Genomic DNA, 16621 nt, shown 5'->3' on the forward strand with positions numbered 1-16621 from the left:
CAATAAAATATTTTAATGAGGGTATAAAAATGGGTATAACAACAGTCTTCCTGCAATTTTGATAGAAAGGCATGTCAGGATATAGCATGGATGAGTATGAATTTATGAAAATAATGATTGTATCAAAGAGTATTTTACAAGGTAATTCAGGATCCTTAAAAAATGGAACATTCTTAATAAAAATAAAATACATAATTTTTCACAAGTACAAATATGTAAAAGTTGAAAGAGAAGAGAGATAACAAATAAGTATCAAAGAGCTTCTTGGAGGCATGGATAGGGATATTTAAACATGTTTACCCCTAAATGAAACTATCTCTTTTAAAAAAGTATGATGAACAATTTATCAATAATTGACTTCTTCGATGAATGATGTTAAGTAAATGCTAAATATTATACAGGAATAAAAAATTATGAAATGTATAATTACATATTTACAATATCATGAAAGCGAGGATGCAACTAAGTCCCCCCAACATTCGCTATTCAAATGCTTCTTGTGACAAAATATTTACAAGTGCATGCAAATAAGAAATATATGATTGCAATTGATAACCATGGGACGGTGGCAATACCAATGACTGGATGAAATATGCAATGAAACAGTAATTAAAATATTCATCAGATAGCAAATAAGCATAACTTAAGACTACACTTCTAAGATATAGCTTTTTTTGGAAGAAATATACCAGACTACCACTTTCACATATTTTTCACCATTAGAATTAATGCAAAAAGACACTGCAGTTGATATTGGGGATGCTACAGCACTAGGTGACACTCAGATAGTTTAACATTGAGGAGCACTATGATAGTGACCTAGGTAGTCCATAAAAAAAAACATTCAATAGAATTCTTAAATATGAACAGTGTAAATTCTATAACATCAATTAGACCTTAGCCATAATATACAGTAAACACATCAATAAAATTGACAATAAGAAACCTCCACACACCATTTTTACATTTATCACAGAGGGATAATGTAAAATAACGTTCTGTGTTAAATTATTGTCGAACAAGCTAATAACTTCAGCAAAGATTTAAAAAAAACTCATCATTTATGGAAACCCCTCTTGATTTGAAAATGTATATTACAATAAACTGCAGTCACATACCTCTATGTGGAACATTTATGATCATAAAGACAGGCTCACATGATACTTTCAAGTGTGCATGACTTTACAATCATACACACATAACACCACTAATAGAACAATAACTATTAATGCACTGATTTATCATGATGGCATTCTCACAATGAAACAGGAAAATTTGAATTCCAATTATATTTCAGGAATATTCTGTATCCTCAGCTCCTACTTCTTATGTTATCCATTTGTCAGTGGCATATTGCTCGAGAACTAAAATCCTAAGTAGCTTATAAAAAAAACTAAGAAACAGCCTTAAAATTTATCCCATAACAATGTGCGACTGTTTTCATCTTAAATAAATTTTAACATAATTATGAGTTTTTTTTTCAATTAAATTTCACAACAATTGTTTTCAATTTATCATTTCTTTTTATCATAAAGGAATTTGTAAAAATATAATGAATTAATTTTAATATTTTAGGAGCAAACACAACTTGGCACAACATTTACAGTAGAGCTTCGACTATCTGTCATCCAATTCATCGTTCCTTGGATTGTCTGCTATCGCCTATATAGCCAGTTCCTTAATACGCTCTGCTGCTCTCCCTTTCCTAATGTCTTCTGTTCTCCAACACCCACCCTCAAAACCACTAGTTTTTGACCGGAAAGTGCACAAAAAATGCAGAGAAAGGATGAAATTCTCAGAAAATCATTATGAATTATCTGTGTCTTTTAGTTATCCATTAAAGCTTTACAATATATTTGGATGGATAATTGAAGCTATACAGCAAATTATAGCAGATTTCCTATTCAGTGGTGTTGGTGGCAAAAGTAACCTTGCTTTTTAATAACATATTTCCATACAACTTTTCCCATAGATCACATTGTGGAGTGTACACCAAATATACACAGAATATAACTGCATATTTGATATTTTACCTGCCTTAGATACACTGTGGTACAAACACCTTGACTGACATAACACATACAAAACATTTTGGGAGACATACAAGGCTTTTGGTCGAGTCAAGTTGCTAACCTTCAATGTATCTGTACAACACAGTTCAATGCCACAAAATTCAAGGTATGCAACTGCAACAGCATGGGAAAAGCAAAATGCTACATACAGATAGATACAAGAGGAATCCCTCGTAGTCCAGAACTGCCTTAAACCGAATGTCCTATTTGAAGTGATCTCATCAAGTCAATTGGAATGGGAAAAACTATAGTTGAACTCTTGTCATTGGTAATCGCACTTAAAGTCTGAAGGTATCTCAGCTGCGAATGTAAGTTAAGGAAAAATATTAATAAACTTTTGAATGAATACTCCCAAGAACATTCAGAGAACAGGATTTTGGTCAAAGTACTTGATAAATATTATGCAATAATATGAGGCACATTCGAAAAGTAGAACCCGATTTACTAAACGGTGCACTAGAGAGTAGAGTAGCCGCCAGACAAGTTCTAACATGGTCAGTTGTATTTCAGCTGTGTGTGCAAAGTTACGCCTTGCTGGTACTGACTGTGATCTTTCTGTGAGTGTTTATAATGTTCAAGAAAATAGAAAATGCCGCCAGTTGTAAAATTAGGGCTGTGATTAGATTTCTCAATGCAAGAAAAGTGAAACCTCGGAATATTCATTGTCAACTGAAGGAGGTAGTATATGGAGACACTGTTATACGCAAGTCATCTGTTCAGCAATAGTGTTGTAATTTCAGCTTGGGCAGAGAGATGATGACGAGCATTCCGGAAGGCGGTTCTTTTAAGTGCTGAGTTCAATTAATGAATTCGTGAAGGCCGATCGGCACATAACAACTGATGATATCAGTGAAAATTTCCATCACGTTTCACAAACAATTATGCAAGATGTTGTAAAGGACCACCTGCATTATGCAAAATTGTGCAAGGTGGGCCCCTCACATGCTTACTGACAAATACAAAACCACCCGATTGGCTGCAGCACTAATTTTTTTAAAATGTTACTCTCGTGGAGAAGACTCTGTATTGACTCCCATTGTCATTGGTGACGAGACATGGGTTTGTTATAAACTAAACTAAAATAACTTTAAAAATACAAAAACTATGTGAAGTACATACCTGCATAGCAGCTGGATTTCCAGACATTGTATCTGAGGCTTCCCTCAAGGCCCTGGAAGCATCAGCTTCACCTTGCGCAGCAATCAAGTGAGCTCGAGCCTCACGGCTGGCCTCAGCCTCGGCTGCCATGGCACGCTGAAGAGTGCTCGGAAGTCTTATGTCTTTTCTAAAGAAATTTGAAGCATGACCCAAGTAAATAATTTAGCATTCAAAGGAGGTCAGTTAAGTTTTTTCACCACAACATACATTTCTATTCTTTCCACCAGCACTCCCCAAGGGTCGGTTGGAGCATCCAAAGCAGTCTGGACAGCTTGAGAAATTTGGCCCCTTTCTTCCAATATGGCTGATAACCTTCGTGAACTCAGAGCTGTACGAAGGTTTGTAGCTGCTAGAAGGCGGGTAGATTCCCTAGAATACAATTGCACATTTAAGCGCTTTCATGCTTGGAGCAAAATAACTGCTAACTATGTAACGTGCATGGGTGGGGAGCATAATTATACATACAGGTTCAGAATGAAATTACAGTCGCTTCCTATAAATTGTGGGTTCACTTACATCCATACCATTCATTTTAGAAGATATTGATTGAGCAAATATTGTACATAATTATTCCATGTATATATTAAATAAAGTTGTAACCACATTCAAAATTATTTAAATTCATGTCCCTGTTGTATTTTACAAGGCAAAATACACATTTGCTGATGTGTTATACCTTCCCTGGCACCATACTGACAAAGCATTTTGCTGTGTATGATAAGTTAACACCTTCACCGAGCTCTCGTGAAGCGTGGTTATCCAGCAGCTCATCTTTCTCAAGAGAGGGGAGGAACAGCAATGACTGGGGAAAAAATGAGGAAAAAAGGAAGGGTGCAAGGGAGAGGGTAAAGATACAGGGAAGAAAAAAAGGTTGACGGGTATTGGTGCTACTTTAGAGGACATCGTTGATCCCTCGTACAGAAAACATATGAAAAGTCCAAACTCATGCCTGCTCCAAGTCCTTCAGCTTTAGTGGGGTGGTAGACAGTTGACCGTCTACCACCCCCAAGGAAGACTTAATCAGCATGTTGACACCTGACCACATCACGCAAGGGAACAAAATACATTCACAACAGCAATAGGGTTAGCATTAATCCTTAAGGGGTTAGACAAAACCTCCACTAATAATAGAGTGATGGACTATGGCTATCCTCCAAATATAGTCATTACTTAGTATTATCTGAAGGTGAATTGAGGAATTCCAGGAATTGAAGATGGAATTAATAATGTATTTTTCAGTTTTCTTTCAAGGAGTAAACAACTGGGTCCTTGCACACAGAACTCCACGTCATGGACACAGAAAATAAGAGAATGGCAAATGCTCAAAGTTGGGCAACATGATTTTACAAGCAAAAACGGGGTACATTTTAGATTTAAAAAACTTATGTATAAAAAATAATATGGAGGAGACGATTTTTTTCGAGTACATCACTCACCATAGAAATAGACAACCTCCCATATGTTTTAAGTCACATTGAAATTGTTTGCTTTGTTTAGCCGTTACAGCTCCTCTAACTCAAGTGTCTAGCTTTTTTTTACAGACAGTAGTCTATCATCATTTTCTAGCGGAATGAAGATAAAGATACATGAAAAAAGGAGATCAATGATGGAAAATCAAAACTTAGAGATCTCCTCATTGGGATTCCAAAAATTCTTTAAGTCATTATGATTAGACAGGTAAACCTGAAATGACATTGTTTACTATACAGTGCACTCCAAATTATCCAGGCTAATGATAGGGAGAGACGGCACGAATAATCGGAAAACACAGATGATCCAAACTTTCACATAACTGTCTTGTAATGCTCATAATTAACCTAAAACATACAATACAATATCATTTATGCAGTTATTCTATTATTTAAGAGTGCTTCCCAGACTCAATGAGAGCTTTCTTCACCAGTAAGCGATCTTTTTAGCGGAGTGTGGTCATGCACTGCGAGGCTTGGAAAACAGGAACATGGTGCTCCCATGTTCCTGTTTTCAGTTAGCATGCGATCCCTTCCATTTTACGAAGGATTCTAACGGAAATAATAATCCCGGTTTATCCTAGCATTAACGCAGTAATTGCGATGATTTTGCTTCCGATTTTATTTTTTAAATGAAGATTGCAGAAAAAATTGAGCGAGAGTAAAAATCATGCACGGATAATCTGCAACACGGATAAACTGCAGCCGGATAATCGGGAGTCTGCTGTACTTTTAAAGCAAAATAAATTAAACAACAGGATAGTTATTCATTCAAACTAAGATCTGAGAGATGTTTTAAATTAATAGAGCCAATTTCATCATATATTTCAAATTTCCATGGAATGGCTTAGATAATGCCTTCCCAAAAAATCAAGTTTAGTTTACGTCTTACTTTCTAAAATTGAAAATAAATTAAATGGAACACATGAACTGTTAATTTCTATGACAAAAAAAAAACAACTAAGAATTAAATACTCTTTTCACACAGAAAAATAAATCTACTCAAACATATTTAACAGTATTACCTGTAGTCATGAACCTTAAGGATGGCACTTAATGGATCTTGAACATGGTAGTAGACAACAGCATCTACACTTATGGTAACACTATCTTTAGTTAGGACCTATGAGATAAAACAAACATCATCAGCATGGACAAAAAGTGAAAACTTGGGCTCATTACAGAACTAGCACATACACAAGCACTCAGTCAAGATTAGTAATGTACCTGCTGTACAGGAACATCAAATGATACAGTCCTCAAATCCACTTTATGAAAAGTTTCAATACATGGAATACGGAAATATATTCCTGGTCCACGAATACCACCAGTTTTAAGTCTCCCTAATCTGAATATCAAAGCTCTTTCATATTCTTGCACAACCTGGAAGAAAAAATAGGAGTGAATACATTAAGTACCACAAAATATTAACTAGTAATTAATGAAAAATACATTTGAGCTTTCACATGCATAGTGAATTTTTTCATTACAGCATACCCAAATGCATACACATTCTCATTTATGCTTTCTTAGACATCAATCAACCACTAGATGTAATACAAATAAAATAAAGCAAAAATAATCATCCAGACATGGTACATAAACAGCCATGAGGTTATATAATTTCTTCGTACACACATACTTACACTTTCAAAGACACTCAAGGATATATTGAGAGCAAAAATGAGCAACACATGGGGGCAGTTAATCTATGATAATGGAGAATTTCCCTTCAATGAAGATAAATTGCAAGTCATGCCCTAGTGAAAGCATATTCACGATAAAAAATAATATGGAATAAAATATCCTGTTTTTATGGCAATAAAAAGAAAACTTCACATTCATGCAATAGCAGACAAAAAAACTCAAAGGGGGGTGGGGGCGCAAAATATAACTTGAGCTGTCTTCACTTTTATCGCAATAAAAAATGATCAAATCACAGCTGTCACTTGATCATTTGACTTCCAAGGCAGAGTATAAGAAACTTTTATTTAAAGTGATTATACACATGTAAAAGACAAGCCTTCTTATGTTATAAAAAAGTTAAAATTGCAGTTTTGCAATATTCAGGCGGACCGGCAAGGGTGGGGGGGCACCTCCCCGCATCTGTATCCGCCATTGCATTCATATAATAAACTTCCCATCTGCCGGAAGGCATCCTGCTAAGGTATGCAACCACACATAACAGAGAGGAAAAATAATTGGTGTATCTCAAGAAGGAATATGGGATTGCATAGAAAACGATGTAATTAGAGAAATGTTTAAGCGCAAATGACAATTCCTTAGCTGGAATATAGTTTGAAAAATCCGTTGTTACCGCATTTATGTAGATACTAATTTAATTTTCAAAAGCTGAATAATGAAGTTAAAAATTCATCATTTAAAAAATAACAATGACGTGAAGGAGAGTACAATTTATCGCCACTTCTGAACCTGAAAAAATTTCAATTCCTTCCGTATAAAGCAATGTTCTGCAGCTCTGGCTTGTATTTCATGAAAGGAACTGTTGAATGAGGCGACGACCTGTGGACCACTGTTCTTCTATGGCGAACACCATGCTCAAAGAAAATTTTATGAATCGTTTTGATAACTGACTTTCCGTTTAATATGTAAGTCTCGATTATATCCACCCTGATTGCAAGAGTAAAGCTCTTCATGGTGGTTCTTTCCACTATGACTAACAATGCAGGGGTGCATCTAGGAATTAAGTCTAGGGGGGTTTTAGGCGCAACTAATACTGGGGAGTTTGGGGGTATGGAATACCCTCCAGGGGAAGTAGGATGGCCCCCCCCCCAGAATTTTTTTCAAGGTAAATGGCTCAAAATGGTGAGTTTTACGGCTTCCAGAGGTATATTATATTTGCTTTTACATTATTCTACAAGTAATATTAATCCAATAACGTAAAATGGATTAAACTTAAAAATTTCTCTCACCTCTGGGGGGAGTTTAATCCCCCAAAACCCCCCCTCGCTGCACCACTGTAACAATGAGCTAATGCCAAAGAGACATGCAGCTGAAGAGTTTCGCAAATGGGGGTAACATTGCTGCTGAGGTAAGGTGGCTTCCATGAAAATATGTACTTGAAAATAACTCAAACAGTTTTTGAGACACACAATAAGGTCAATGTGTAACTTTGTAACTTATGTTGGGTAACCTCTTGATATGTGGACAGCACCATACCTTAGAACAACTTTTAATACCTATTGTCTGTCATGGTAGTTGTCCTGATATTCCCGCGCAAGATTCTGTGACATTTGACTCCTATGTATCCATCGGAGGTCAAAAACTAACAAGATGGATATGTTTATCGCTTCACTGTCTTGGGCATCCTTGAAAATTTTCCGGTTTGCGGGTTGATTTCCTGGATATTTTTGCGCACACCTCCGTGAATGTTGACCACCTAATGACCTCAGGAGGTTAACATTTAACAAAATGGATACTATGTGTACTACGCACCTCACTTGGTCACATTTTGTTTGGAGACATTAGTTTCCTTGATATATCCAATCATGCCTTTATGACCTTTGACCCCATTATGACCTTTGGAGTTCAAAAAATCAACAATACTGATAAATGAACTGCAAAACTGACTTGAGCACCCTTTAAAACCTATGGTTCGACACGTTGGTTGTCATGATGTCCCAACGTTTAACTCAATGACCTTTGACCTCAGAATTAGCCCTGGAGGTCAAATAGTGGATAAGACGAGTATTTGGACTATACCAATGACTTGGGCACCCTTTAAAACCCATGGATCGGCACTTTTGTTGGTATTCTATTCTTTTTGCCACCCTTAGGACCTTGACGTGACCTTAATAGGTCAATGGTTGAATTTTCGTGAAAAAAAGTGTTATTTTCAGTTTCTTCGTGTCTGAAAACCTAAGAATTTACATCTTGGTCAATGATATTCAGACTTTTTCTATCTTGAATTTTTTTAACATTGAAACCCCATAAAGCAAATTCAAAATTTTGGTTTGGGTCCACATTGTGAGGTCAAAAGGTCAAAATTGTAAAATTTTGCTTGCACTCAACATAACTTAGGACCTTTCCCCATAAGTATGCCAATTTTCAAGTACCTATATTGCTCGAGGAGAAGTTACTAAAATTAGTCAGTGGGACAGTCTGTATTGCATAGTAAGGCAGACCAGAAAAATTAATTTTTTTCAAATCCACCTTGTCACCTCTGTGAGGGGGGTGGGGGGTCGTACTCTTCGTAGGCCCTTAACCTCCCCCCCAATACATATTCCTAGTTACATCCCTGGAATGCGCTATAGCTCGGATTGACCTTAGGGATGTGCAAGTCAAACGTTTTGATCACAAGTCATGTCGTACTACTTGTGAGTACCGAGTCAAGACATAATTTCTGGACAAGGCAATACAATAATGCAAGCACATATTCTCATTTTTTCGATCCCCTGGCGCAGTTTCTCTTCTGAACCCTTGGCCTGATGTAAAAGGGAAAAGACGATGAGGAATGTCGATGGTCAGAATTAGGAACTGAATAAAAATTAATATATCTACAACAGTTCCAAAAGGACAATTTAGATGAATTAACAAGTACACAATAATTTGTTGAGTTTATTTGAACTACGTCTCCAAATTCCTCGGGAAGAGCCCAGACTAAATGCATTTGCACAATTAAAATAAAGATGAATCGTGTAAGATGTGATGCTTTCAATGGCCCTATGGCACTTTTCTTATTACCTTCATTAACGAGTAATTGCTGATAATTCAGCAAGAGTTTACTCCCTAAATGACAGTGCAAACTTATTTTAGATAGTGCAGTATTTTAACAAAAAATGCATTTGGCAGGTGTTTTGTCAGCACATTTGGTAAAGAAGTCCCAAATCAAAGAGGCCTGCACCTTTGGTGTGCCTACTGATCAGAGTAAGCCCTTGAAGGCCTACTCTAGGCACTTCCCTCGGCATGCATTACATATATGTATCGAGGTTCAGAAGAATTAAGACCGGTAAGGCTTGGCCTACTACTAGGTCGAGTAATATATTGTTCATTTGTAGAAATACTAGGAGTAGGCCAGCGATCACAATCGCCTTCCAAATTGGTCATCCACATTTTTCACGATTTGTCTCACACTCCCTCAAAAACCAACACATACTTAATGCAAATTTAATTATGGTTTCAACATAAGAAATGCAATAATTTGTGAGCAAAAGGAAGCTAATCATTGTCAAAACACTTGAAGCAAACCAACCTGGCTCCCCAGCCAACTCTTCCAATCAATTTCTTCAGAACCTACCAGCCACGAAAGCTCTGTAACCAAAACTACTCGACTCAACATTCGTAAAGTACTCAAGCATTCGAGTCAAGAAGTTGATACTCCACTCGAATTTTCAAGTACTTGCACGTCCCTAGTTGACATCTACTTTGGGTTGGATTGATTTACAATCAATACCTATCGCAGGTTGAGACACTGATGATTGAAAATACCTAAAAACATAATAACTACGATGAAGGGATAGATCTAGGCACAAGCAAGCACCACCAAAATGGAGCCGATACCACAAAAAACAAACAATTAGCAAGTGAATGAAACAATTAAAAATTTTTAAAACACCACAAAAAAATTTAGTAGGCCAAGACCTACGTCATTTCCTTTTCACACTATAATCGATTCAAATTGCAATACAATATCCTCGATTACGACACTTCTCAACCAGAAAAACTAGGATAGATATCTTAGGATTATGCGAGGTGAGGTGGAGGGATGGGGGGGACTGTTGGAGTGATGGTTATAGGGTTATATATAGTGGAGGGGAGGAAAGCCAGCGAGGGGTAGCTTCAGTATTAAACGGGAAGATGGGTAGGCGTGTGGTAGGTATAGACCAGGTAAGCGATAGGATTCTGGTGGTAGAAATTGAGGAGCGGCCCACTAACCTTGTGGTGGTCCAAGTTTACATGCCCTTTAGCAATCATTGGGAGGAAGAAGTAGATGAGGTGTATGAACAGCTTGAGGAAATAATTAGAGACACACCGGGTAAGGAAAATCTGGTAGTGATGGGGACTGGAACGCCTCATTCGGGGAAGGGAGGGATAGGAGATTACACGAAATTAGACACGAAATAGGAGATTTTGGTCTAGGAATACGGAACGACAGGGGAGAGAAAGCAGCAGAATTTTGCAAGAGAAACAAATTATTCATCACAAACACGTGGTTCAATCATCATAAAGGGCGAAGGTACACGTGGAAAAGTCCAGGAGATGTGGGAAGATATAAAATAGACTACATTATGGTAAGACAGAGGTTTAGAAATAGTGTGAAAAATTCGCACAGCTTCCCTGCAGCAGATGCAGATTCGGACCACAATCTAGTGCTCATGAAATGCTACGTAAGATTCAAAAGACTAATGAAAGTTCGGAAGGCAAAGAAATGGAACGTAGAAGCCCTGAAGGGGAGTATGAGGAAAGAATATCAGTCACTAGTAGACATTAGTATACGGGAGATTGAAAGTACTAAGACTGTTGAGGAGAGATGGGATAATATAAAAACGGGAATATTCAAAGCGGCAGAGAAGTCAATTGGCTACATTGATAGTAGAAGTATAAAGAAGCCGTGGATAACAGAGAACATGATAAGGGAAGTGGAAGAGAGGAGGAAGTGGAAGAACGTGGACACAGAACAGGGCAAAAGAATGTATAGGGAACTAAATAATCAATTAGGACGTGAAACTAATAGGGCAAGGGAGGCTTGATGGAAAAGACAGTGTGAGGAAATGAAAAAGTTCCAGAAGGATGGAGAAGTAGGCGCATTGTACGCCAAAGTTAAGTCGCTATCAGACCGCAAAAGAGGACAAGCCATGTCTAAAATTAAGGCTAAAATGGGAGGATGCTAACCAAGCGAGAAGAGGTACAGAGTACATGGAAGGACTACGTGGATGATCTGTATGACGGAAGAAACAGGCCAGAGAGATTGAGTTTAGAGGAGGAAAGTGCAGTGGAGGAGGATAATCTTGGGCCGGGGATATTAGATTCGGAAATAGAGAGAGCACTTCGTGATATGAAGGCTAGGAAAGCAGTAGGAGTGGACAATATCCCGTGTGAGCTTCTGAAGAATCTAGGGAAGGATAGTAAGAAAAGGTTGTTCGAACTAGTGTGCAGGATCTATAAGGAGGGATGTTGGCCGGAGGAGTTTGTGAAGACGGTTTTAATTCCGCTTCCAAAAAAGAGGAAAGCTGTGGAATGCGGAGATTATAGGACTATCAGCCTAATATCGCAGGCGGTGAAAGTGGTGCTGAGGATAGTGAACAGACAAATGGAGGCGAAGGCAAATGAGTATTTGGGTGAAGATCAGTTTGGTTTCAGAAAAGGGAAGTCAACTCGTGATGCAATAGCAATAATGAGGTCCCTCATGGAGAGGAACCTAGAATATGACCAGGACGTATATGCGTGTCTCGTGGATTTTGAAATAGCGTTTGATAGGGTGAACTGGGTAAAGTTAATGGATATTCTCAAGAGAATAGGTGTAGATTGGAGGGATAGACGACTGATTCATAATCTGTACATGGCCCAGACTGCGCAAGTGAGAGTAGCGGATGGAGAATCTGGGTGGGCAAGCATTGGCCGAGGTGTGAGGCAAGGCTGTCCTCTATAGCTGCTGCTCTTTAACGTGTACACTGAAGAGATGGGAAGGGAAGCGTGGGATGTGTTAGAAGCTGGAATAAAAGTGGGAGGAATGATGTTCAAATCAGTGAGAATCACGGATGATCAGGCGTTGATTAGCCAGTCAGCAAGGGGGCTTCAGGCTCTAGTGGATGCATTATACGAACATTGCGAGGAGTATGGGATGAGGATTAATCACAAGAAAACTAAGGTTATGCGGTTTTGTAAAGCATCACGAGCGAGGAATGTGAGACTCAAGAAAAACTCGAGCAGGTAGAGCAATTTAACTATTTAGGCAGTATGTTAGAGGAAAACGGATACAGTAGTAAGGACATCAGGAAGAGAATTGCATTAGCAAAGGAGGCATTCATGAACAGGAAGGAGCTTTTGAGAGGATCGCTATGTAAGAGTTTAAAGAAAAGGTTAGTGAAGAGTTTGATCTGGAGTGTAGCTCTCTACGGTGCGGAAACGTGGACACTGAGGAAAGAAGACGATAGAAGATTGGAGGCATTTGAGATGTGGGTATGGAGAAGAATGGAGAGGGTAAAATGGACGGAGAGGAAAAGGAACGACGAAGTGCTGGACATAGCTGGCGAGGAGAGGCAGCTTTTAGATGAGATCCGGAGGAGACAGAAGGTATGGATGGAGCGAGTACCTGGAAGGGAGGGGATGTTAAAAATGGTGTTAGAGGGTAGAATGTTAGGGAAACGAGGGAGGGGAAGGAAAAGAATAGGATTTTTAGATAGATTGAATGAGAGTAGGTCTTACAGTGAATTAAAGAAGGCCGTGCTGGAAGGGAGGCTCCCAGATCACTTCTTGAATACTCCATGTAAACCTACCTTAATCGGTAGAATACTATAATAATAATAATATACGATGAGGGATTTGTTTGAAATGATAATATGCCAAATTGTGAATTAAAAATTAAAATAAAATAGCTAAATTGATATTGTTGTGAAAAGCAAGGGATGATACCTGCTTTTTATAAACAAAAAGACACCCAGGGGAGAAAGAGTTGGCTTGGTACCTATGTAACTAACCAACCACATACTTAACTATCATGAACACTATTATCCTTCCATGAAACTTGGAAGATTTCCTCGGGTTCTTAAAAGGGGATATGTGGTACCTATATTCAAAAAGGGCGATCCATCAGATGTAAAGAATTATCATCCAGTTGTAATACAGCCTGCATTAGCTAAGATTTTTGAAGCATTGTTCTTCATAGGCTCTCTTTCTCTCTGAATAATAACGTCCCTTACCAGCATGGCTTCAAGAAAGGATGATCTGCTACAACAAATTTGGTCCAGTACCAGGATGACATCATGCAGACCTTTTCTTATAATCACCAAGTCGATTCTGTTTATCTGTATCTATCCAAGGCTTTTGCTAAAGTGAGTCATGCTTATTCTTGTAGCTAAGCTTGGAGGACTGGGTATCACTGGATTACTACTCGGATGGTTTGAGGGCTATTTGCATGGTTGCTTGTTGACCGTAAAGTTTGCGGGAGCTGAGTTTGAAGCTTCTTCTGGCGTTCCTCAGGGGTCGCAAAGGCCAATTTTATTTTCCATTTTCATCAATGACATTGCTGATGTAGTCAAAGAATCAAGTATTTTGATGTTTGCTGATGATGCCAAAGTATATAGAGAAGTGAAGTCCATGCATGATTGTCAGTGCCTTCAACAGGACCTCAATGAAATTTCAATGTGGTGCTTACAAAATGGTATGCTTCTTAATGAGGCCAAGTGCACAGTGATTTCTTTCAACAGATCCTTGACAACTTGTCTCTTTGATTATTCAATCAATGGGAACTCTCTCAGTAGATCCACCTCTGTTAATGACCTTGGAGTAATACTCACATCAACGCTCAGTCCTGAAGATCAAGTGAACAAGATAACAAAAAAAGTGAGCTCAGCCCTTGGATTCATTCTAAGAGTATCAAGAGATGGCTTCTCTGTGTGGGCATTAAAGACTTTGTTTGTTCAGCTTGTGCGACCTTTGCTGGAATATTGCTCTCCCCCATGGTCACCACATACAGTTGGTCTTACACAGGACATTGAACGAGTTCAGAATCACTTCCTGAAAATCGTGGGGCTTAGACTGGGCTTTCTGTTTAGGGATATTCCCATCTTCTAGCAGCTTCAGCTCTTGAGTTCTCAATGGCAGATCGCTGATCTGGTTTTCTTAAGGAAAATTCTCACTTAGGAATTTGACTCTCCTGAGCTATTAAGAATCAATTTTTGTTGCTGTCGTTCGTCCCGATCTCAGGACCTATTCCAGAGGGGCCACCATGCAACAGCTTACGCCTACAACTCCACTCTGCCTTGTTTGGGAAACAGTCTTCCACAAAATGTTGACTTTTTCAGCACGTGAGTTTGCACAAATTATTTGCAGGTTCTAAATGAAGACTTTTAAATGACTGATATAAAGACTGTTATAAGACTGTTAATATGAAGTTATCTGCATATATTTTGAGTTGTTTTCATGCCTTGTTCAAAAAACTTTACGAAATGGTGTTGACCATTGAATAAATATTATTATTATCATTCATCTCAGAAAAAAAGAATTTATTTCCCTACAGGAATCCATCACTTCCAGGACTTGAATCGGAGACCTCCAGATGAGCAATTATTTAGCTCATCTATAATTGCTATAGCCACTAGACAGAACTATCATACCCATTCATGAGATAAAAAGACACCCATATTAAAATCTGACGACTACCATTCAGGATTGGTAAAAGGCAACTCTAAAAATAACCCTTGAATTCCTTAGGTGAGGCTGACCTACTTTCATTCCATACCACACAGTGTAAGCACTTCAAAGAGGGTCACCGTTATGTGTCCATTTCAAATCTCAGCAAAATTACCAGCATTAACGTAAGCATTACAGGGAAAGGTATCAAAAGTTTTACAGAGATCTCTGTCTAATAGACTAGGTAACTGTTATGCATAATAAAATAAACCTTCAGCAAAGAATTCTAATAGATTTACATACGTTAGAACAGGGATGACTTTGGCTTACTTCCCATGATAGCAAAAGCAAATAAATACAACGACATTAATAATACTACATGTCACCCAAAAGATTAAATAAAAAGAGTGAATGTAAACACCTAAAATCTATTTATCTGGCAGCAGAACACAACCAAAAATTAAAATCTTACTCCATCCTATTCCAATTAAGACCACTCAGAGCATGCCTACACAATTGCATAAAACAGAAAAGTTTGCATGCACGAAAATCATCCCAAATCATTCTATATAATGATCAATGAGGCTTTAATATAAAAAGTTTTAGCTGAACTTTCACTCAAAAATCATACCTCGAAACAGAGAAACACTGATATTGGAAATGTAAGAACTATAAGAATGATTGAACACACAGTGGTAAATATTTCTGCTGCACTCATCTCTTCTGGTTCCACTGAAAATACGAAAGTGAATTTTTCCATTACTCATCCCTGGTAAACCCAATCACAAGATGCAAAACCCAGTTATTGTGATTAAAGGCCATGATAACAACTAACATATACTAACACTTTGTAACGTCACTGTCATCGTCCTTTTCAACGTCCCTACTTTTGAAGCAGGATAATTTCTTGGACAAGCATTCACGACCAATTGCTATTTTACTCTTAGGTGTATGTGGTATAGTTTCTTGCACCTCCATCGCGCTAACTATGGAATAAATAACAAAAAAGCTCAAACTCTTCGGAAGTCCATAACTGCTGAGTTGAGGAAGCTAGCCTCAAAATCGATGTTCATCGAAAAGACAAATTGATAATGACTCCAATAGCATGAATACCTGTTTTCAGAATAGTCCTCCTATTTGTGTACCAAAATCTTGCGAACACCAGCAAAGCCAAAACCCCTAAAACGTTTTCGATTTGCTCAATATTTTCCAGAAATATTGACGCATGCGTGGTCGGGTTACCCACACTGAAGAAATGAATTTTCCCTAAAATATAATGAAGGGCTTGCGCGATTTATATTTTAACCAGCTCTGCGAGAAAATAATTATTTACAGGTTAGCTATACAAAATGAATCACATTTCCAGTACTACGTCGGTTATTAATTAATAATCTGACTACATCAACTACATGACAACACATTGGACATAATCGGCTAGAATAAACGATACAATAGTTTACAATAAAGTGTTATCTAATTTGGTGGTAAATTGAGAATTGCAATCCTCCACAGAAGACTTTTTCAAATTCTTCTATTCCGCGCAATGGTGAAAAGTGCGTAACCCACTTAAATGAGCCCAAAGCTCACTACCAAAGTTGAGCCTTCAAGACA

General features: G+C 37.9%; 1 protein-coding gene across 2 annotated transcripts; it reads right to left on the reverse strand.

Annotated features, from left to right (window-relative positions):
* Positions 1–1503: 1503 nt before the first annotated feature.
* Positions 1504–16578, reverse strand: LOC124157826 (band 7 protein AGAP004871-like). Of its 2 annotated transcripts, XM_046532857.1 has the most exons (9): positions 16471–16578; positions 16124–16276; positions 15856–15996; positions 15642–15742; positions 5927–6082; positions 5725–5822; positions 3438–3599; positions 3192–3357; positions 1504–2372 (listed from the first exon to the last, which is right to left on the reverse strand). In XM_046532857.1, the coding sequence occupies exons 3-9, from the start codon at positions 15986–15988 to the stop codon at positions 2262–2264; spliced, it is 927 nt and encodes a 308-aa protein (XP_046388813.1). In that variant the 5' UTR covers positions 15989–15996; positions 16124–16276; positions 16471–16578; the 3' UTR covers positions 1504–2261. The 2 variants fall into 2 exon arrangements, with proteins under 2 accessions (XP_046388813.1, XP_046388814.1); XM_046532858.1 differs by lacking the exons at positions 15642–15742; positions 16124–16276; positions 16471–16578 and having other exon boundaries at positions 15856–15958.
* Positions 16579–16621: the final 43 nt, after the last annotated feature.

The sequence above is a fragment of the Ischnura elegans genome, chromosome 4 (genome assembly GCF_921293095.1).
Source record: "Ischnura elegans chromosome 4, ioIscEleg1.1, whole genome shotgun sequence".
Taxonomy (NCBI): Eukaryota; Metazoa; Arthropoda; class Insecta; order Odonata; family Coenagrionidae; genus Ischnura; species Ischnura elegans.